The sequence below is a fragment of the Schistocerca piceifrons genome, chromosome 8, assembly GCF_021461385.2.
Source record: "Schistocerca piceifrons isolate TAMUIC-IGC-003096 chromosome 8, iqSchPice1.1, whole genome shotgun sequence".
In the NCBI taxonomy this organism is placed as follows: Eukaryota; Metazoa; Arthropoda; class Insecta; order Orthoptera; family Acrididae; genus Schistocerca; species Schistocerca piceifrons.
Window position 1 is genome coordinate 128,533,722 of NC_060145.1, and position 22,814 is coordinate 128,556,535.

The window sequence follows — 22,814 nt, forward strand, 5'->3', positions numbered from 1 at the left end:
TTATTTTTATTTTAAAAAGGTGATTCAGTATATGGTAATTTACATTTACATTTTTAACAAATATGAAATTGAAGGAAAAGTTTAAAAAGTAGTTGCTACTAGTGAGATTTAAACATTGACATTATGATTAAAAGTGTTCTGCTCTACGCACTTAGCTACCAGTGACTATGTTAATTAGTTCAAAACATTTGATACTGCAGTAGCCACCAGAAAGATCGCGGGAGGCGCACATTGGCACGGCGCGTCACGGACGGTAGTTGCCGCAAGTAGAGTCCCGTCCACCAGAGGGCACGCGAGAATTCGGACATGACCTCTGCCGGCATAACAACAACTACTACTCCGGCAGCACGGGCCGTGCCCAGTCAGTTACCATCGGGCATGCCTAGGTCACAGTCCCAGTCTATGCTAAGTGAAGTGCGATGTAAACGTGAACAGTGTTACTACACAATTGGCGACGAGTAGGGACGTTCTTTCGTGTGTTGCGTCGTTGTTCCGGTTTCGCAGCTTCTCCACGGCATGGAGGATTTAGTGCGGGTTTTGGTTGCGCAGCAGACGGAGCTCATGGCCACCATGAAACAAGTGCTTCCGGCGTTGCTCTCCACGCCGTCTGCTCCAGCACCGTTCCCTCCTCCCTTTTCCCCGTATGACGAGACGGCGGAGGATTGGGACGCATATGAACATCGCCTTCGGCAGCATTTCCAGGCGTTTCATGTTGCCGATGCGGAGGTTTGTCGTGCTCTCTTCTTGTCTTGGATATCTCCCTCGCTGTATTTAGTTTTGCGGCAGCTAGCGCCATTGCAGGAACCCTCGTCCTTGTCTTTTGACGCATTGTGTTCATTGTTGTCTTCATATTATCTCCACCGCACGCATGTTGTGGAGGCTAGGGTCGAATTCTATCAATGCAAGAAACAGCCCCATCAGTCTTACCAGGTGTGGGCCGCTACCCTGCACGGTCTTAGTCGCAAGTGTCATTTTGTCACGGAGCAGTCGCGAGAGTCGTATGCCCACGTTATGGTATGCGCCGTCATTGTTCGTTCGGCCCTGATAGGGAGGTCCGGCAACGGACCCTGCAGTTAGAAGACCCTTCCCTTGAGGAAGTACTGTCCATTTCTCAATCGTATGAAGTCTCTCACGCAGCAGGTCAACAGCTGGAAGCGTGGTGCGACGTCGCGGCGGTTCAGGGCGGCGCGGCCGCGTCCACTGTGTCCGGGGTGGACGACGTGCGAGCGGTACAATCCAGCCGTTACGGCCGCTCCCGCACGGCGCGTAAATAGAATTCCGGCCACCGGCCCCTGTTGCCGTCCTGTGCGACGTGCTATATACATCATGATCGGTCAGAGTGCCCCAAGCATTGGGCCGTTTGTCGCAAATGTAATAGAAAAGATCACATTGCTAAAGTTTGCCGCTCAGCCTCAAAAGAATCGAAGGAAGCAGGTACAGAGGACATGGACGTTGACATTCAGGAAGTTTCGTCGGGCCAGGCTCCCGACGCATCGGCACGCAAACTCTTTATTGAGGTGTCGGTTCGGTCCGGTTACAACTGCAAGTAGATACGGGCACGGCAGTTTCGTTGTTGAATGCACAAACTTATTCCGACCTGGGATCGCCCCCGTTGGCGCCAGTTTACCGGCGTCTACGCGGTTATGGTAAACAGTTCATTCCCCTACTGGGTCAATTCACTACCGACGTGACATACAAATCAGTCACTCAGCCTATTACTTTTATTGTTGTCAGTGATGCAAGCTCCGCTAACCTTTTTGGCCTGGATGCCTTTCAAGCTTTCGGTTTTTCTATCACTGACACCATACAGTTGGTCTCCGAAGACGTTCCCTATTAATCATTGGAATCTTTGATCTCAGACTTTCCAGATATTTTTGAGGAGGGCCTGGGGCGTGTTTCAGATTTTGAAGCTCACTTAACGTTGAAGGCGTCGGCTCGCCCGCGTTTTCTACGCGCGAGGCAGATCCCCTTGGCTCTCCACCCTCAGGTAAAGGAAGAGCTAGACCGGCTGACAGCCCTAGGGGTCATTCTTCCCATTTCTTCCAGTGAGTGGGCTTCGCCCCTCATTATTGTAAGGAAGCCCTCGGGAAAATAACGTCTTTGTGGCAATTTCAAGGCCACCATTAATTCCCAGTTGGTGGTGGACACCTATCCTTTGCCTCGTGCTGATGAATTGTTCTCCGCCGTGGCGGGAGGCCAATATTTTTCGAAAATCGATCTTTCGGAGACTTATCATCAGATACCACTTGATGAGGACTCCAAATGGCTGGCGGTCGTCAACACCCCGTTTGGCCTTTACCAATACCAGGGGTTGGCCTTTGGAATATCCAGTACCGCGGCGGTATTCCAGCGTTATCTTGAGCACGTCACGTCGACAATCCCTAATTGTATTAATTACCTGGATGACATAATTGTCACAGGCCGCAGCACGAAGGAACACTTGCACAACCTTCGCACCCTCTTTCTCAAATTCAGGTCTGTGGGCTTGCGTTGCAACCTGCATAAGTCAACCTTCTTCCAACCGTCCATTGAGTATGTGGGCTACACCATCTCTCGGCATGGCATCCAGCCACTAGGAAGTTTGGTTCAAGGTATCGTCGACCTTCCTCGGCCCGCTTCGCTGAAAGAGTTACAAGCTTTTTTAGGCAAGATAGCCTATTACCACCGGTTCATTCCCAGGGCTTCCACTATAGCCCGCCCCCTGTACTGCCTTCTGCGCAAGGGTGTTCCTTTTGATTGGTCGCCTGCATGCGAGCGAGCGTTCACCTCATTGAAGGGCCTCCTCACGTCAGCCCCTTGTTTGGCTACTTTTGATCCCCATAAGCCGTTGGTCCTGGCTACAGATGCTTCGCAGTATGGGATGGGGGCTGTCCTGGCCCATCACAACGCAGATGGTTCCGAGCAACCACTGGCGTTTGCGTCTAAAACACTTAGTCCCGCACAGGCCCATTACTCCCAGGTGGAAAAAGAGGCTTTGGCCATTGTCTAAGCTGTTACCAAGTTTCAACCTTTCTTGTATGGCACAGAGTTTCAGTTAATCACTGACCATAAGCCGTTAATATCGTTATTTGGCCCCGCCTCTCAGATTCCGGATAGGGTGGCCCACAGACTACAGTGCTGGGCCTTGTTCCTCTCTAAGTACCATTATGACATTCATTTTCGCCCTACAGGACAGCATGCCAATGCCAACGCTCTTTCCCATCTTCCGGTGGGCCCGGATCCTACGTTCGATCGAGAGGAGATTATGTGTTTTCATTTGGATGTGGTGTCCCGCCAAGCGGTTGATGGCTTCCCAATCACTAGTTCTCGAGTCGCCAGGGAAATGGCAGCCGACCCGGTTCTCCGGCAAGAAGTTCGCCTCGTTCAGCAGGGGTGGTCATCCCACACTCCGGGCCGGGCCTCGGACCGTCTTCGTAATTATTTTATTCTACGAGACCGCCTCTCAGTCTTGGAAGGAGTTCTCCTTCTGGCTACTGATGATACAGCTCCTCGCGTGGTTGTTGCTGCAAGTTTACGAAGGGAGATCCTCACGTTATTACATGCGGGGCACTGGGGTGTTTCCCGTACTAAAACCTTGGCTCGCAGACATTTGTACTGGCCTGGTATTGATAGAGAAATTGAGCACTTGGTGGCCGCCTGTTCCCTGTGTGCGAGCCAACAGGCATCTCCCAGGGCAGCGTTCTCTTCACGGCCGCTGGCAACCCAAGCATGGGAACATGTTCACATCGATTTTGCGGGCCCGTTTCTCAATGGCTTTTGGCTCATTGTGATTGATGCTTATTCCCGTTTCCCATATGTGGTTCGCTGCTCCTCAACCACTTCAGAAGTTGCAATCCAGGCACTAGCAAAAATCTTTTCTGTGGAAGGTCTGCCAATCACCCTGGTCTCGGACAATGGACCGCAGTTTATTTCGCAGACCTTCCAGGATTTTTGTAGGCGCTTCGGTATTCGGCACAGTTGCTCTTCCCCCTTCCATCCACAATCGAATGGGAAAGCCGAGCACATGGTGCGCACATTTAAGACGCAGATGAAAAAGTATGTACACAAATTTCCTGCGGAGGAAGCATTGACGTTTTTCCTGACGGCATACCGGACCACACCAATGGGAGAACGCAGCCCCGCAGAGCTCCTCCATGGGCGTTAACCTAGGACTCTGCTGCACCTCCTCCGGCCTGGTCCTCGCCAGTCTTAGCAAAACAGAGTACCTGGCTTTCCACTGGGTATGTCTGTCTGGGCCCATGGGTTTGGTCGCAATCTGCGTTGGATACCGGCGGTGGTCCTGTACCGAAATGGCCGCCGGCTCTATACCTTGCAGGCGGGGGACCGGGTGGTACGTCGTCACCAAAATCAGCTACGTCCACGTTCGGGCACCCACCCTCCGACCTCTCGGACACCGGCTTCCCCATTGCCGGCACCTGTGTTGGTTTCGCAGGGGATGTTACCTCCTCTCCCTGCTGTGACTCTGCCGCACTGCGATGGTTCTCAGCCTTGGCAGCCTCCAGTAGCTCCAGCACCGGCATCGCCATCGTTCGAGATGCCCCAGCGAGAGCCGGCCCCCCTAGCAGGCCAGTTTTCTCAGGAGGCTGGTTCACCTGTGGTCGTCCCTTCCCCATCGTCCCCGCCACTCGGTCTTGCCCCTCCCGAGGTGGAACAGGATCCAGAGTTCGACAGCTTGTCGCCCCTTCTGTCCCGGGCTCCGGTTGTGGGACAACGGGGGCCTCTTCGTGTGGGTCACTTCCAGCCCTATTCGAAGGTTCCGGCTCAAGGGTTGGCAGATCCCCTCGACTCCTGCCTTCCAATGGATGTGGAGGTATCGCTCCTGCCCGACACTCCACCTTCCGACGCAGTGGATCACAGTGGCTTCACCCCCTGGAGGAGGAGGAGTGCAGTAGCCACCAGAAAGATCGCGGGAGGCGCACATTGGCACGGCGCGTCACGGACGGTAGTTGCCACAAGTAGAGTCCCGTCCACCAGAGGGCACGCGAGAATTCGGACGCGACCTCTGCCGGCATAACAACAACTACTACTCCGGCAGCATGGGCCGTGCCCAGTCAGTTAACATCGGGCATGCCTAGGACACAGTCCCGGTCTACGCTAAGTGAAGTGCGACGCAAACGTGAACGGTGTTGCTACAGATACATTACAGCACTTGGAAACCTTCTGTTCTTCAAAGATGGTTTTTTAAAGAATTTCGTTGTACACTTACGAGATTTATACCCAGGTACTGAACTTCACACCTTACACTGAAGAGCCAAAGAAACTGGTACAACTGCCTAATATTGTGTAGGGCCCCTGCAAGCACTCAGAAGTACCGCAACAGGACATGGTGTGGACTCGACTAATGTCAGAAGTAGTGCTAGAGGGAATTGACACCATGAATCCTACAGGGCTGCCATATATCATATGATATGAGGGGGTGGAGATCTCTTCTGAACAGCTTGTTGGAAGGCATCCCAGATATGCTCAATAATGTTCATGTCTGGAGACCTTGGTGGCCAGCGGAAGTGTTTAAACTCTGAAAAGTATTCCTGGAGCCACTCTGTAGCAATACTGGATTTGCATGGTGTCACATGGTCTTGCTGGAATTGCTGAAGTCCATCAGAATGCAAAATGGTCATGAATGGATACAGGTCATCAGACAGGATGCTTATGTACAAGTCACCTGTCAGAGTCGTATCTAGACGTATCAGGGGTCCCATATCACCCCAACTGCACATGCCCCATATCATTACAGAGCCTCCACCAGCTTGACCAGTCCCCTGCTAACATGCAGGGTCCATGGATTCATGAGGTTGTCTCCATACCCGTACACGTACATCCACTTGATACAGTTTGAAATGAGACTCATTTGACCAGGCAACATGTTTCCAGTCATCAATAGTTCCATGTCAGTGTTGGTGGGCCCAGGTGAGGCGCAAAGCTTTGTGTCATGCGGTCATCAAGAGTACACGAGTGGGCCTTCAGCTCCAAAAGCCCATATCGATGACGTTTCATTGACTGGTTCACACACTGACATTTGTTGATGTCCCAACACTGAAATCGGGAGCAGTTCGTGGAAGTGGTGCACTTCTGTCACGTTGAATGATTCTCTTCAGTCATCGTCGGTTCCGTTCTTGCAGGATCTTTTTCCGGCTGCAGCAATGTTGGAGATTTGGTGTTTTATCAGATTTCTGATATTCATGGTACACTTGTGAAATAGTCAGATGGGAAAATCCCCACTTCGTTGCTACCTCGCAGATGCTGTGGCTCGAAACACTAGTGCGACGACTATAACACCATCTTCAAACTCACTTCAATCTTGAAAACCAGCCATTGTAGCAGCAGTAACCGATCTAACAACTGTGCCAGATACTTGTTGTCTCATATAGGCATTGCTGACTGCAGTGCCGTTTTTTGCCTATTTACATGTGTCTGTATTTGAATACACATGCCTATACCAGTTCCTTTGGCTCTTCAGTGTATAAGTATGATGAAAATTGAAGAGGGTCAGTTGCTAAGGTCACATTGTGAGTGTGTAAGGCAGTAGGCTACATTGTGAATAGTGAGATTTGTTTTCCCAAGAATGAATTCTGCATAGTGCTTACAATGGTCCAGCAAACTACTTTTTCATTTTTTACAACAAATAAACAGTACACAGCAAATCAAAATGAACCACACCATTTAGCTGTAGGTTGTACAGTGCTGATTCACATACTATTTTTTTTTTTTCATTACTAAGATTAGAACACAAAACCATAGAGGCTGTAAGTCTTCTTCTAATTGAGAACTAGATCCCAAGAAGCCTGGAAAAAGATGCTCACACTGTAATACGGTTTGCATTAGCTCATTTAATCATGTATTGGCTGTTATCCTATTTGCACAATATCTGGTCAGTTTAACTAGTTGAGTCATTTGATATTATTTGTGTGTGTGTGTGTTTGTGTATTAGTAATCTCTGATATCCTGGAAATATCAGTGACTTTAAAGATCCTGAGTGACATTCTTTACTGCAGGTAACAATTCTTTTTGCGGATTTGCATGCATACCTTGATAATATGAAAGCACCATGGGAGCTTCTTTCTCTCAGAGCCCAATATTATGAACATGTTATCAAAGCAATGCTGAGTTCTATAGGAGTACCACTGGATAAGCTAAAATTTATCAAGGGCACTGACTACCAGCTGTCAAGGTAAATGTCTACATTTCTTTATTAGCTTTAGGTCTGTATGTATGTATCACTTCAGTATAAAAATATCAATATTACATTCTAAGGTCAAAACTGTTCTCATTTTTATAAGGATGTTGGTAATGAGGTATGAGCATTAGTAGTAGTAGTAGTAGTAGTAGTAGTAGCAGCAGTAGCAGTAGCAGTAGCAACAGCAGTAACAGTAGGTCGAAAAAGATTATATTTAAATTTCACACTGCTGCCCAGAAGTATATTAAAATTATTACTCTGTTTTCAATTCAAACTATCTCATAATATAGAAGGAAGACAGTTACATTGTTTGCAGTGAGCTGCCAGATGTAACAAATATATCTCACCCCACAATTATACATTACGTATAGGTATATCATTTTTACAACATACAAAAATATCATGGTCTGTTACAGAATTAACTGTTGAAAGATATGCTTCAAAACTTTAGAAATATTCTGGATGCACGAAGCTGTGCCTGTCTTATTTACATGGCCAAAGGTTAGGGTGAGTTGAGCATACCAGTAAAAGTTGTTATCCTTTACATGCCATCCTTAATATGTACAAACAGAGAGCTAACACAACACTGACAATATCTACCACATATCTGTGTTGTTTTCTGGAATGTGGGTAATGATAAAAGACTATTTGTAATGTAGCCCGAACTTGTTGGAAGTGAACAGTTTGTGAGTTGGCGAAACCAATGAATGTGATACCATAAGAATAAATGCAGTTCATGTCGTGGCATGTATTTTAGGTATATTGTATTTTGATGGGTGGGTGATTTCCTCTTTTTTTAAATTCCGTGTTGGGGCAAAGCAAATGTGCGGCATTCTTAGATTCAGTACTTTTTCTTTTTTTTTAAAAAAAAAAAAGTTTGATTGTAGAAAGTACACTTATAAGTCACTTCAACTTATTAGAATTCTCATATAGATGAAACATAAGGACTGTAACTCACACACACAATCAGTTTTTCTCCTTGGAGGCTATTTATTTTCCTATTAACTGATGTCCTGCAGCATAGTTGAAAGGGTATTATAATGCTTCAGAGTTTCTGTTTCATGATCCGGTTCACACCTTCAAGCTTCAATCTGTGGTTTGTTGTAGGAACTTTTCTTGCTGTCAACATTACTTTTTCATCTGACAATGTTCCTTGTGTAGGAGGGGAGTAGTGACTTCTTGGCCATGGTTCTACGTTACACTCACAAAGACATTGCACAGTTATAGGGATACAACCCCTATGATTATTGGTATCTTACAAGATGTGCATATTATACACCAATTCTGATCAAATTTGTTGTTATAGTTCTGAATGAAATAGCATGGATAATTAACTATATTACTGTAAATTAGATTTATTTGCCATAACATTATCGTGATTTGTAGAGTGTGTATGTGACGTCAATTATCCACCTGAGAAAATTTTACCTACCCTACAAGATGGTAACTAATGCCAATATTGAAAATGGTCAGTTCAGTTGCAGCTGTCAAAACTGTAAAAACGTTGACAATTTTATCCACTGTCTTAGACAATTATGTTCTCTTTCTAGGGAATACACCCTTGATGTATACAGATTAAGTTCAGTCATCACTGAACATGATGCAAAAAAGGCTGGAGCTGAAGTTGTAAAACAAGTCGACCATCCTCTTTTGTCAGGTCTTTTGTATCCAGGTAATTTTTGAATTAGTTTAAAGTTCACTTGTTAATGATATTGCACTTACCTCACATGTTGTAAAGTTTTAGTTTGCTTTTTAACTTTGTAGAGAGACATAATTATTAATAAAATTTACAAAGGAAGCAACAAGATTAAAACCAATTTAATGAGATCACTACTGGTATTCAGTAGCAAAATTTTTGGAGCTTGTTAAATACAAGAAACTTGAAACTAGAAGCTGTGAGAGTTATAAATACAAGTATTAGATGTTAGAGTTCATTTATTGTACCTATTGTGATAACAATGCTTAACTTTCTCTGCGTTGTATAATGTTGGCTTGAAAGGCATGTCTACCGTAGTGGAACCAAAATGAAACTCAACTCAGAAAGAAAATTCACCAAAAAACCTAAAACAATGATGTGGATCCCCGAAATGATTTAAAGGGGGCTTGTATACTAAAACTGTGTATTTAGAGCAGAAGTGGCACATGACATTATAGTTTATACTGCCAATCTTTTCCAAATCTTTTTCAGCATAGTCACAGAATCTCTACAATTCAAAGTTGTAGTAAGGGAAGTTGCAAAACCTAACAGATTTATCTGTACATAATGATTTTTTTATACTTTTTTACAAACTTTTGTATGCCTGTGTGAATGTAGATAAACCTGCCTTCATAAGCAAGATAGGTTCTTCAAAGAAACTTGCAAAATAGACATAATGTAGTTGTAAGTATTTATCTATTTGATGGAAAACTAAAATTAAAAATTTGTAGTGTAGTGTTACAGTTTGTCTCACATTTGATTTAGAGTATTGCATTAAGAATGTGATGGTTTCCAGACCCTTCAGATCTGGAAGCAGTAGGACTTAGTCCAAGGTGGTCTAGAAACGGAAATAAATACAAGAATTATGATGTGCAAGACCAAGACAAATTGCAAACAATTCCATTATACACTGGAAAGCTGTAATTTGAGTTTAATTATTATATTGGTGATAATGCTGCCACAGACAGTATTTGGTTCCAAGATGCTTAGTTGCTGTTCTCACAGCTTATGCTCTCATAATTCTTAAGATAAAAAAAATAGTCAGATGTCTGACATAACATGAGCAATCAAAAATGAAGCTCCAAACTAGAGTGGCTGATGTAAGGGTTATAAACACTCAGAATACCACGTACCTCTAATTTTGAAATTGTCACTTTATTCTTATTGCCCAATAGTTCGAGTGAAAAAGGGAGGGAGTTTAATGAAAGGTACTGACCACACAGATATGCCTTTATAGATACAAGCATATCACACATTGAAACTCTTGCCGTCCAGGAACTACAGCAACATGCACAACGCCAACTCAAAAAACTCTCCACTCTGCTCACTTCCTACTACCACTATTCACCTCCAAACCTCCCCCACATCACACTGACAAACCCTGTCTTACAGAACTACTACATTTACCCCACCCTCAAAAACTCCCTCCCACCACCACTCAAAACTCGGAAACTAAACAGACCCTAAAAACAGTCGTGAACCTTTCCTCCAAAAACCTTAGCCCCCCCCCCCCCCCCCCCCAGAAGTATCAGTCCTTTCCAAAGCCCTCACCTTCTGTCCCAATCCCAAATTCAATCGTGCAGGACTTCTTAAAGACATTCTCTCCTCCTCCCAGTCCTTACAGTGGGAAAACTTTTCCGCCACTAACCCTACCAATCACACTCAACCAAAGACCAGTGTTAAACACTGCCTGACTCACTTCGCTCCTCCTTCCATCCGTGATCCACCTGGACTGCCCCAAAATCACTCCCCTGTTAACTTTCCAGAATTTCTTGATCTTGTACCTTGCCTCACCATCATTCCTCAAATTCATCAACATTCAAACTAACGTTACATTTGCAGAAATAACTGCAGTCCACCACCTAAAAGCTGATCCTGACCTTATAATCCTACCTGCCGAGAAAGGCTCCACCACTGTTGTTTTGAATCACGAGGATTATCTAGCAGAATGACTTCGCCAGCTGTCAGATTCATCCACCTATAAATCCTGCCACAGTGACCCCATTCCAGGAATCCAGTGGGATCTCCAGTCTCCCCTCAAATCCTTAGGCACAGCCAAGAACCTCTCCTCAGAGTCTCTAGTCTCTCTCTCTCTCTCTCTCTCTCTCTCTCTCTCTCTCTCTCTCTAAAATAGTCAGATGTCTGACATAACATGAGCAATCAAAAATGAAGCTCCAAACTAGAGTGGCTGATGTAAGGGTTATAAACACTCAGAATACCATGTACCTCTCTCTCTCTCCTCGCCCTCACCACTCCTCGCACCCCTACCTTTTAATTGCTCCTTAAAGTCCATAAACCCAACCCTCCAGGACACCACATTGTGGCCAGTTACTGTGCCCCCACTGAGAGAATCCCTGCTTTTATAGACCAACATCTTCAGCCTGTTACCTGCAACCAACCCTCTTATACAAAAAATACCAATCATTTCCTCCACCAACTCTCCACAGTCCCTATTCTATTACCACATGATGCCCTGCACATCACTATTGATGCCACCTCCCTTTCCACTGACATCCCTGTTTAATGCCCATGGCCTTAACACTATTGAACACTGTTGTTGTCTTCAGTCCTGAGACTGGTTTGATGCAGCTCTCCATGCTACTCTATCCTGTGCAAGCTTCTTCATCTCCCAGTACTTACTGCAACCTACATCCTTCTGAATCTGCTTAGTGTATTGATCTCTTGGTCTCCCTCTACGATTTTTACCCTCCATGCTGCCCTCCAATGCTAAATTTGTGATCCCTTGATGCCTCAGAACATGTCCTACCAACTGGTCCCTTCTTCTTGTCAAGTTGTGCCACAAACTCCTCTTCTCCCCAATTCTATTCAATACCTCCTCATTAGTTATGTGATCTACCCATCTAATCTTCAGCATTCTTCTGTAGCACCACATTTCGAAAGCTTCTATTCTCTTCTTGTCCAAACTATTTATCGTCCATGTTTTACTTCCATACATGGCTACACTCCATACAAATACTTTGAGAAAAGACTTCCTGACATTTAATTCTGTACTCAATGTTAACAAATTTGTCTTCTTCAGAAACACTTTCCTTGTCATTGCTAGTCTGCATTTTATATCCTCTCTACTTCGACCATCATCAGTTATTTTGCTCCCCAAATAGCAAAACTCCTTTACTACTTTAAGTGTCTCATTCCCTAATCTAATTCCCTCAGCATCACCCGACTTAATTCGACTACATTCCATTATCCTCGTTTTGATTTTGTTGATGTTCATCTTATATCCTCCTTTCAAGACACTGTCCATTCCGTTCAACTGCTCTTCCAAGTCCTTTGCTGTCTCTGACAAAATTACAATGTCATCGGCGAACCTCAAAGTTTTTATTTCTTCTCCATGGACTTTAATACCTACTCCAAATTTTTTTTTGTTTCCTTTACTGCTTGTTCAGTATACAGATTGAATAATATCGGGGACAGGCTACAACCTTGTCTCACTCCCTTCCCAACCGCTGCTTCCCTTTCATGCCCCTCAACTCTTATAACTGCCATCTGGTTTCTGTACAAATTGTAAATAGCTTTTCGCTCCCTGTATTTTACCGCTGCCACCTTTAGAATTTGAAAGAGAGTATTCCTGTCAACATTGTCAAAAGCTTTCTCTAAGTCCACAAATGCTAGAAGTGTAGGTTTGCCTTTCCTTAATCTATTTTCTAAGATAAGTCGTAGGGTTTGTATTGCCTCACATGTTCCAAAATTTCTGCGGAATCCAAACTGATCTTCGCCGAGGTCGGCTTCTACGAGTTTCTCCATTCGTCTGTAAAGAGTTCACGTTAGTATTTTGCAGCTGTGTCTTACTAAACTGATAGTTCGGTAATTTTCACGTCTGTCAACACCTGCTTTCTTTGGGATTGGAATTATTATATTCTTCTTGAAGTCTGAGGGTATTTCGTCTGTCTCATTCATTTTGCTCACCAGATAGTAGTGTTTTGTCAGGACTGGCTCTCCCAAGACCGTCAGTAGTTCTAATGGAATGTTGTCTACTCCCGGGGCCTTGTTTCGACTCAGGTCTTTCAGTGCTCCGTCAAACTCTTCACGCAGTATCGTATCTCCCATTTCATCTTCATCTACATCCTCTTCCATTTCCATGATATTGGCCTCAAGTACATCATCCTTGTATAGACCCTCTATATACTCCTTCCACCTTTCTGCTTTCCCTTCTTTGCTTAGAACTGGGTTTCCATCTGAGCTCTTGATGTTCATACAAGTGGCTCTCTTTTCTCCAAAGGTCTCTTTGATTTTCCTGTAGGCAGTATCTATCTTACCCCTAGTGAGATAAGCTTCTACATCCTTACATTTGTCCTCTAGCCATCCCTGCTTAGCCATTTTGCATTTCCTGTCGATCTCTCATTTTTGAGACGTTTGTATTCCCTTTTGCCTGCTTCATTTACTGCGTTTTTATATTTTCTCCTTTCATCAATTAAATTCAATATTTCTTCTGTTACCCAAGGATTTCTACTAGCCCTCATCTTTTTACCTACTTGATCCTCTGCTGCCTTCACTACTTCATCCCTCAGAGCTACCCATTCTTCTTCTACTGTATTTCTTTCCCCCATTCCTGTCAATTGTTCCCTTATGCTCTCTCAGAAACTCTGTATAACCTCTGGTTTAGTCAGTTTATCCAGGTCCCATCTCCTTAAATTCCCACCTTTTTGCAGCTTCTTCAGTTTTAATCTACAGTTCATAACCAATAGATTGTGGCCAGAGTCCACATCTGCCCCTGGAAATGTCTTACAATTTAAAAACTGGTTCCTAAATCTCTGTCTTACCGTTATATGATCTATCTGAAACCTGACAGTATCTCCAGGATTCTTCCATGTATACAACCTTGTTTTATTATTCTTGGCCCAAGTGTTAGCTATGATTAAGTTATGCTCTGTGCAAAATTCTACCAGGCGGCTTCCTCTTTCATTTCTCTCCCCCAATCCATATTCACCCACTATGTTTCCTTCTCTCCCTTTTCCTACTCTCAAATTCCAGTCACCCATGACTATTAAATTTTCATCTCCCTTCACTACCTGAATAATTTCTTTTATCTCATCATACATTTCATCAATTTCTTCATCATCTGCAGAGCTAGTTGGCATATAAACTTGTACTACTGTAGTAGGCATGGGCTTCGTGTCTATCTTGGCCACAATAATGCGTTCACTATGCTGTTGGTAGTAGCTTACCCGCACTCCTATTTTTTTATTCATTATTAAAGCTACTCCTGCATTACCCCTATTTGATTTTGTATTTATAACCCTGTATTCACCTGACCAAAAGTCTTGTTCCTCCTGCCACCAAACTTCACTAATTCCCACTATATCTAACTTCAACCTATCCATTTCCCATTTTAAATTTTCTAACCTACCTGCCCGATTAAGGGATCTGACATTCCACGCTCCGATCCGCAGAACGCCATTTTTCTTTCTCCTGATAACGACGTCCTCCTGAGTAGTCCCCGCCCGGAGATCCGAATGGGGGACTATTTTACCCAAGAGGACGCCATCATCATTTAACTATACAGTAAAGCTGCATGCCCTCGGGAAAAATCACAGCTGTAGTTTCCCCTTGCTTTCAGCCATTCGCAGTACCAGCACAGCAAGGCCGTTTTGGTTAGTGGTACAAGGCCAGATCAGTCAATCATCCAGACTGTTGCCCCTGCAACTACTGAAAAGGCTGCTGCCCCTCTTCAGGAACCACACGTTTGTCTGGCCTCTCAACAGATACCCCTCCGTTGTGGTTGCACCTACGGTACGGCCATCTGTATCGCTGAGGCACGCAAACCTCCCCACCAACGGTGAGGTCCATGGTTCATGGGGGTGGGGTTGAACACTAACTCTCCCAAAACATGACAGATTCCAAACCCATAATCTCCTTTCTGGTCATCATGACCAGCTATATCCACACCCACAATTACTTCTCCTTTGAAGGCACCACCTACAAACAGGTACAAGGTAATGGCACCCACATGGCACTGTCCTGTGCCAACATATTCATGGGCCATCTAGAGGAATCCTTCCTAACCACCCAAAATCAAACACCTTATCTGGTCCAGATTCACTGATGACATCTTCACAATCTGGAGTGGCAGAGAGGACACCCTAATGACACTCCTCCAGAACTCAACACTTTCTCAGCCATTTGCTTCACCTGGTCCTACCCAACCCATCAAACCACCTTCCTCGATGTTGACCTCCACCTCAAAGATGGCTGCATCAGTACTTCTGTCCGTATCAAATCTACCAACCACCAGCAATATGTCCTCTTCGACAGTTGTGACCCATTCGTTACCAAGAAGTCCCTTCCATACAACCTAGCAACCTGTGGCCATCGCATCTGTAGTGACGAGTCCCCCTTGAAATATACTGAGGGCCTCACAGAAGCCTTTACAACCTGTAATTACCCTCCCAACCTTGTACAAAAACCAATCTCCTCTGCCTTCTCTCTCCAGTCACCCACCACCTCCCAAAGTCCCACCGTCCAGCCACAGAGGAGCATTCCCCTTGTGACTTATTACCACCCAGACTGAGTAACTGAATCATGTCCCCCACCAGGGTTTCAACTACTTCATGTCATGCCCTGACATGAGAAAGAGAGAGAGAGAGAGAGAGAGAGAGAGAGAGAGAGAGAGAGAGAATGTTGTCTGTTTTCGGTAAAGGCCTTGTTGGCTGAAAGATCACTGTCTGACAGTCTTTTTTGTTTGTTGTGCCTATCTGCAACTCAGCATCTCCACTATATGGTGTGTAGCAACTTTCCTTTTCATAATATTGTTACAAGCTACAATTAGGTTATTCTAAGGTAATCTACAGTCCAGTTAAACTGGAGAAGAAGAAGATGATGAAAGATGGAAAAAGTGCTTTTTCTCTTTTAGTTGCATGCTACTTTATGCAGACATCATTGATGTATCATAATTTTCACTATTTCCTTACTTTCTGTAATGAATATTCGGGTCTTATTTGAAGTCACATTCCAATGTTGACCCTCTTATTAACTAAGCCATAAGATTTTTTCACATCAGCCATTGCCTATTTTACAGTATGCAGATTTTGGGTTCAATGAGGATCAAATCCTGGTCCAGCCATCCAGATTTCCCGAAAATGTGTGAGGAGAATGCTAGGATGATTCCTATGAAAATGATGTGGCCAGGCTCCTTCCATATCCTTGTCCAATTGGAACTTTGCCCTCTAATGACCTCATCTTTGAGGGAACATTAGATGTTAATCTTCCTTTGTTTGTGTGGAACAATATTATGGAAAAGATAGTTGCTACTCACCATATAGCAGAGACCAACAAGGCCATCATCAGAAGTAGGCAGCAGACACATACACACCCAAGCAAATGCAACTCACACACACATGACCACGGTCTCTGACAACTGAGGTCAGACTGTGAACAGCAGCACATGACGGGAGAAGCAACCGGGTGGTGGGGGTAAGAAGAGGCTGGGGTGGGGAGGGGGAGGGATAGCAGGATAGGGGTGGGGGATGGTAAAGTGCTGCTTGTGGGAGCATATAGGGATGAAGTGGAGAGATGAGAGGGCAGCTAGGTGCAGTCAGGAGGTGAGACGGAAGGCTGGAGGCAGGGGGGGAGGTTAGCAGAAAAGGAGAGAAGTGGAAAGACTGTGGTTGCATTGGTGGAATAGAGGGTTGTGTATTACTGGAATGGGAACATGGAAGGGATGAGATGGGTAAGGAAGTGACTAATGAAGATTGAGGCCCGAAGGGTTACAGGAACATAAGATATATTGCAAGGAGAGTTCCCACCTGCACAGTTCAGAAAAGTTGTTGTTGGTGGAAAGGATCCAGATGACACAGGCTGTGAAGCAGCCATTGAAATGAAGCCATTGAAAAAGTTGACAGTGTGGGTGGTGCCTGAGACTGGACTGTGTATGGCAGACTTACTGAAATCACTTTCACACTGGTCCAAGTGTAAACCACTAACCCACTCAATTACTATAATATGCCTGTCTTCCTCCCCTGTGGCTGCATTCTACTGGTGGTCCCAGATTGAAACCACTGAAACAGTGCTCTGATTATTTATCAGAAACTTCAGCCTTGCTGTTCGGTCTGCTTTGATCGATCATTGTAGCATCTGCATAATAATTCGTGATCCTTGGCTTGATGTTGCTTTGTTTTGCCCAAGCTATTTTTTGTTATTCATTAAACAGAATTATTCACAACTGTTTAACATTCCAAAATTAGATCTGCATAGAAAATGCTGCAAAAAAATTAATAAACTGTTGATGTGTAATGTGAGAATTATTGTTTTCCTTAGGACTTCAAGCACTAGATGAAGAATATCTGCATGTTGATGCGCAATTTGGTGGTGTGGATCAGCGTAAAATTTTTACGTTTGCCGAAAAGTACTTGCCCCAGTTGGGATATTCTAAGAGAATCCACATAATGAATCCTATGGGTAAGGAGTTAAACTGTGTGGAGAAAAAACTAGATTGTAATAAATTATGCTTGTCAATACTTGCAGCATTGCCAAACAATCATGATATGGAGAAAGGAAGTATTGTTTAGTTCCAGGGCTTGCTGGAGGTAAGATGTCCTCATCTGAAGAAGACAGTAAGATTGATCTTTTGGATTCACCAGCAGCGGTGAAGAAGAAACTGAAAAAAGCATTTTGTGAGCCTGGAAATGTCCAAGACAATGGGGTTCTTGCATTTGCTAAACATGTCCTCTTTCCATTGTTCAAGGAAGGTGAAGGTCAGTACTTACATGAAGAAATGATTATTTGCGAAGATTAACTTTCCATATTTTCATTTTTGTTGGGTGTAGATGGTAGACATCTCATTCTTGACTCTTAGATTCTGTATAAGTAATAGAAAAAGAAGAGGAAAATTTCACTATAAGAATTCAGTCAAATGGGTGATTGATAGATGAATTTATCACTTCATTCCATGAACTTATTTTGCACTGTATAATTTCTTTTACCTGTACTTGATGATCCAGTAACATTCAACCAAAAGCAATGTAAGTGGCATGTTCTGTGATTGTGCATATCTGTCCTAGATTTAACAGTTAATATAACTCTAATTAGAAGTTGCTTTCCACTTCCTATTAACTGGGTACTTTGTTCTGGTGCACCACGTACATCCCACCATTGCTTGAATGAATTGGTCAGATCATAATGCCTTGAAGATCTGATTGTTCAAATGGGAACTTTAAGTTGAAGGCTTTTATTTTAAAAAATGATGAATCTCTTGATGAGTTAAAAGTATTGAAGATTTCTAGATGGAATACCCTGTGAACAAAATGTGTTCAGTGACACATAAAACATAATGAACATAAAATATGATAACTTGGGAAAGAACTTCCATGAATAATGGAAGCTACACTTGACATATAAGGCTGGTGTGACTAATACATGAAAAGCACCATATTGTTTATGTTCTACAGGGTTAATTTACTAGTTCACCAGTTTTCAGCTTACAAGGCCATCATCAGACTTGGCATTCCATTGTACTTGTAGATAGATAGCATTGCTGAGCCAAAGCTGTCAAAAATATCAAGGTCACTCAAGCAAAAAGTAAACATATAAATTATGTGATCCTACCATAATAAAAAGACAACTGACATTTACGCTCCGAGATGCCATAAGGGCCACATCATACCAGCTAAGATGTAAGAATGAGATGCCATATTTAGATGTAGACTAACATAGACATAAAGAATAATATTGTACCTATTATACCATCTTCACAGGTACACTCATAATGGCAAAACGCCGAGACAGGTTCTTGTATCACTACAAATAAGTAAGTAAATAGTGCAGCCAAGAACTTGTACATAAAATAAAATGTGTCACTTTTCAACATTGGGAAAGAAGTTACTCATATAGATTGAGGCTCTAACACATAGTACATGCCGCCTTTGACAATGTGGTGGTAATGCAATTTAAAAGATGTAAAGTTGAACAACAAATAAATATAAAGGGAGGAACAGATAGTGTGAAAAGTAATCGAAACAGAGGATTATGTGAAGTGTAGAAATGTTAAGCTGTGTTTGGTTATTTAAGATTAAATTGGAACTGTGGGCTAAACATTTGTTGATTTTCAGGCCTTCAAACTGATTGAGTTTTTGGCCTTTGTTTGCTAAGTGAAGAATGTGTTACTGTGGCTTGTAGTTTTGTGGCCCTCACTCAGTACTGAGTGACGGCCACAACTGCCAGCCAGTGGCATGTCCTTCACTTAGCAAACAAAGACCAAAAACTCAAATCATGTGGTAGTTGTGGAAACTAACAAACATTTAGCCCACAGTTGTGATTTAATGTTAAATAACCAAACACAGCTTAATACTTCCTCTCTTCTAAACTTCACGTAATCCTCTCATTTTCCACTTTCCACACTGTGTGTTCCATTATAATCCTCCATTTTCCCGTATGTATTCATTTCTTTTTATTTTATTATGATTATCTCTGTACTCCGTATATTCAGATGTTACAATTGTTAATTTCTTTTAATTGGCTCTTATATTATTTTCCATGTTCAATACCTCTAGAAGTAATCTTGTCAAGTACTAATTTTGCTTTATTTATTTTGTTTGTTTATGTAATATAAACTATTACATAGGCACAGTTTTTTAGTAGCGTCAATGTTTTTCCTGTTTGCTCCCCTTTATACTGCATTAATTTATGCACAACTTTTTACCTTTTAAACTGCATTACCACCACACTATCAAAGATGACATTCACTGTACGTATGTGGCTCAGTCTAAATGAGTTACATCTTGTCCACTGTTGTTTACAAACATTGCAACTTCATTGACAACATAAGTCAGTTAAAGTTTGGTGATGGCCTTGTAATCTATAAAATGGGTAATTCAGTAAATTAATCCTGTAGAGCATAAGCAATACAGCGCTTTTCATTTATTGTAATGTTGTTGTACAAAGACCTAAGGAAGAGTCAGTTAAAATGCTACTGTGACTAATGGGAGTATGAAGAGATAACAGTAGCATAAAATGAAACAGTGTGGAGGTGGATAGAGGGTTTATAATGCGTGAAAATGTCCGAGGGGGCAGTGAGATACAAACATATCTAATCTGCATGGTGAGTGTTGTGTGGAGAAGCAGGAATGGAATGGAATGGAATGGAATGGAATGGAGTGGAGGTGCAGAAATGGAGTGGCGAAAGATGGAAAGATTAAGAAGAGGTCTGTGGTAAGTACGAAGGGAGAAAGTTCTATAGTTTGAAGGGAGAAGGTTCTGTAGTTTGTTGTCAGAAGCATTGCGATTATAAAGGACATGTTGGAGAGACAGTTCTAATCCTCATTCAAAGAATCTGATGCTCATTGAGCAGAATGTGTACTAATTCAGAAAAACTGCTGCTCTCCTGCCCAGAACCCAGCCCACATTGGTTTTAACTGTTGCTTAGCTCTCCTTTGTCCCTTGATATTCACCACCAACCACTGTTGAGCTTACAATAAAAATTCCTTCCACAAAATACCTCCAGATTTTAATAAGATGCCAGTCTTTTTTCCTCACTAGCCTAGTAGAAAAATGTTATGACACAGCAGCTCTAAACCACTTCTGTTCCCTCCTCAAGAGTGCCAGATTTATTGTGTCATGACACAGCAATCCTAAATCACTTCTGTTCCCTCCTCAATAATGCCAGATTTACTGTATCGTTTTTCCTCACTTATGTTTTCTTTTGTGTTGACTTTATGTGAGAGTACGGTATCATTTATTTATTAATTTTTCTCCTGCCTTTCCTAAGGATTTACAGTGCAGCGTGCTGCGGAACATGGAGGAAATGTCACTTATTCAACTTATGATTCCCTGGAGGAGGCCTTTCGAAAAGAGGAGGTGCATCCAGGAGACCTAAAAGCAGGTGTTGAAATATACATGAATAGGCTTTTAGACCCAATTAGAAAGAAATTTGAGGAAAAAGAGTTGAAGCTCTTAGTGGAGAAGGCTTATCCTCCTCCGGGAAAACAGAGTAAGTTGCCTATAATTCTGTATGTCTGATCTTTTCTGCTCTATATTATTGACTGTATGTATTTGATATATATAATATTTGATTGCACCATCATATTTTGAATGTTGGATTTATTCTTATATTTCACAGACAGGGAATAGATATGAATCTAGCTAGAGTGCTGTGAAGTGGGGGGAGGGTATACCACAAGGCCGTATTCTGCATCCATTGCTTTTCTTAATATATTTATTTGATCCGTCACTAAATATGGTAGGTTTGCAGATGACACAAGTGTCGCCATGAATGACTTGGAATGTAATATAAATGATGCCGAAAACACAGCAGTCAGTAACATTAGGTTGTGGCTTCCAGATAATAGATTACTGTAAAACTGCAACAAAATGCTATTCAAGCTGTCCTCAAACTATGAAAAGGCTGAAAATGTCACAGTAGTTACAGAAGTGCTGCCTTGGCAATTTGTGTGGGAAAGACCTTGGAGTGAATGGTCAACTATCGTCTAGTCTGATATTAGAGACCAGGTAACTTCTTAGCTGCTCTCAGTGTCGATTCCAGAGGTATTAATCCACTGTCGACAACCTGACACTGCTAGAAATAGCTGTCCAGCAGGCTTTTCTAAGGGCATTGTAAAGGGATAATTTGTGGCATCATTAAGGTGCAAGGCACTACTTATAGGACCAGTTGTGTAGGACAGTTCTACAAGTGGGATTTCCAACTTTGCCTTCCCATAGTCATTCAGTTCTTCTTATCCAAACACTTTCATAAGTGAAAATGAAATGATTGTGTGGCATTGTTGGCCAGGAAAGTTCACCCACTGGGTTGCAAGTCTTATTTCAGGTGATGCCACATTGGGCGACTTGCATGTTAGTGATGATGATGAAAAGATGATGATGGCGACACAACACCCAATCCACAAGCGGAGAAAATCTCTGACCTGGCCAGGAATCGAACCCGGGTCCACTGCATGGTTGGTAAACACAATACCACTCAGCTAAGCAGGTAGCCACTTTCATAGGTACTGAGACATGATGTTCTGTCAGATAGTTTTGACCAGGGGAATGGCATTTTCAAGGAAGGGTTTCAAGTGTTACCCACTTTGCCATAACTGTAAATGGTGTAGCACCTATGGTAAGGAGTCCTGTTTAATGCTCTGTATCTGTGGACCATTTCCTAGTTTTTTGTTTCTCCTCTAACACTACAACAGTAACTTGTCAGTTACAATTAGAGTGAAGAAATTGCCAGAGTGGGTTGTGTAGACAGAGTTCAAATTTTCTGCAGATAAGTGTGTTTGTGTTTATTTCAGTCATCGTTCCCATATTTTTTAATTTACCTCAGTTGCATATGAGGGACACTCTTCTACATTTTAAAGCCTTGGTGATCGTTCTGCACCTCATTTATTATTAAAAAACTGTTGTTGTTACCACACCTAAAGGACCTAAACATAAATACCCAAAAAGCACTGAATATCTTAAGTTTCTTAGAGTCAGGTCATGCGGAGCAGGCAGGGCTTCCATGAGATTGCAGCTACACTATGGGTGAACAGTGTACAGATCAGTAATCCCTCCTTACTGGAAGATCATTGATGCTATCTGATAAGTTTCACACTGGTGGAGGTGCAGTGGGAATACACACCAGGTAAACAATGCAGAACAAATTTATTAAAGAACGTATAAATAAAAATCTACTCCTTGGAGTAAGTTTTTACAAGAACCATCCATGGTAAATTTGTGGTTATCACTGGATCTGCACAAGTTTGTAATTAGGCACACAGCCCCAAAAAATGACAAAGTTAAAGCCTGAGTTCACTATGGAGTCGTAAAGTTACAACTGGCGATGGCCAGTACCACAGTCCACTGCAGCCTCTGGTATAGATACCACTTCCTGGCAACGTCCGAGGTAGTCACTGACTGCCCCTTGCTGTGTGGCGACTGGTGGTAGTATGGTGTCAGAGATTCTGATATCATTAGTGAGATTTCTAATTGATGGACCATTACTGAAGTCTATGT

General features: G+C 43.0%; 1 protein-coding gene across 4 annotated transcripts in view; it reads left to right on the plus strand.

Moving 5' to 3' along the window:
* LOC124712549 (tyrosine--tRNA ligase, cytoplasmic) overlaps positions 1 to 22,814 on the plus strand; it is a 119,251-nt gene that overhangs the window by 44,334 nt on the left and 52,103 nt on the right. For all 4 annotated transcript variants that reach the window (XM_047242857.1, XM_047242859.1, XM_047242860.1 and 1 more), the window contains 5 exons: positions 6,993 to 7,168; positions 8,725 to 8,846; positions 17,145 to 17,285; positions 17,396 to 17,581; positions 20,590 to 20,811. In XM_047242857.1, coding sequence (XP_047098813.1) covers positions 6,993 to 7,168; positions 8,725 to 8,846; positions 17,145 to 17,285; positions 17,396 to 17,581; positions 20,590 to 20,811 — 847 coding nt within the window. The remainder of the gene's footprint in view (positions 1 to 6,992; positions 7,169 to 8,724; positions 8,847 to 17,144; positions 17,286 to 17,395; positions 17,582 to 20,589; positions 20,812 to 22,814) is intronic.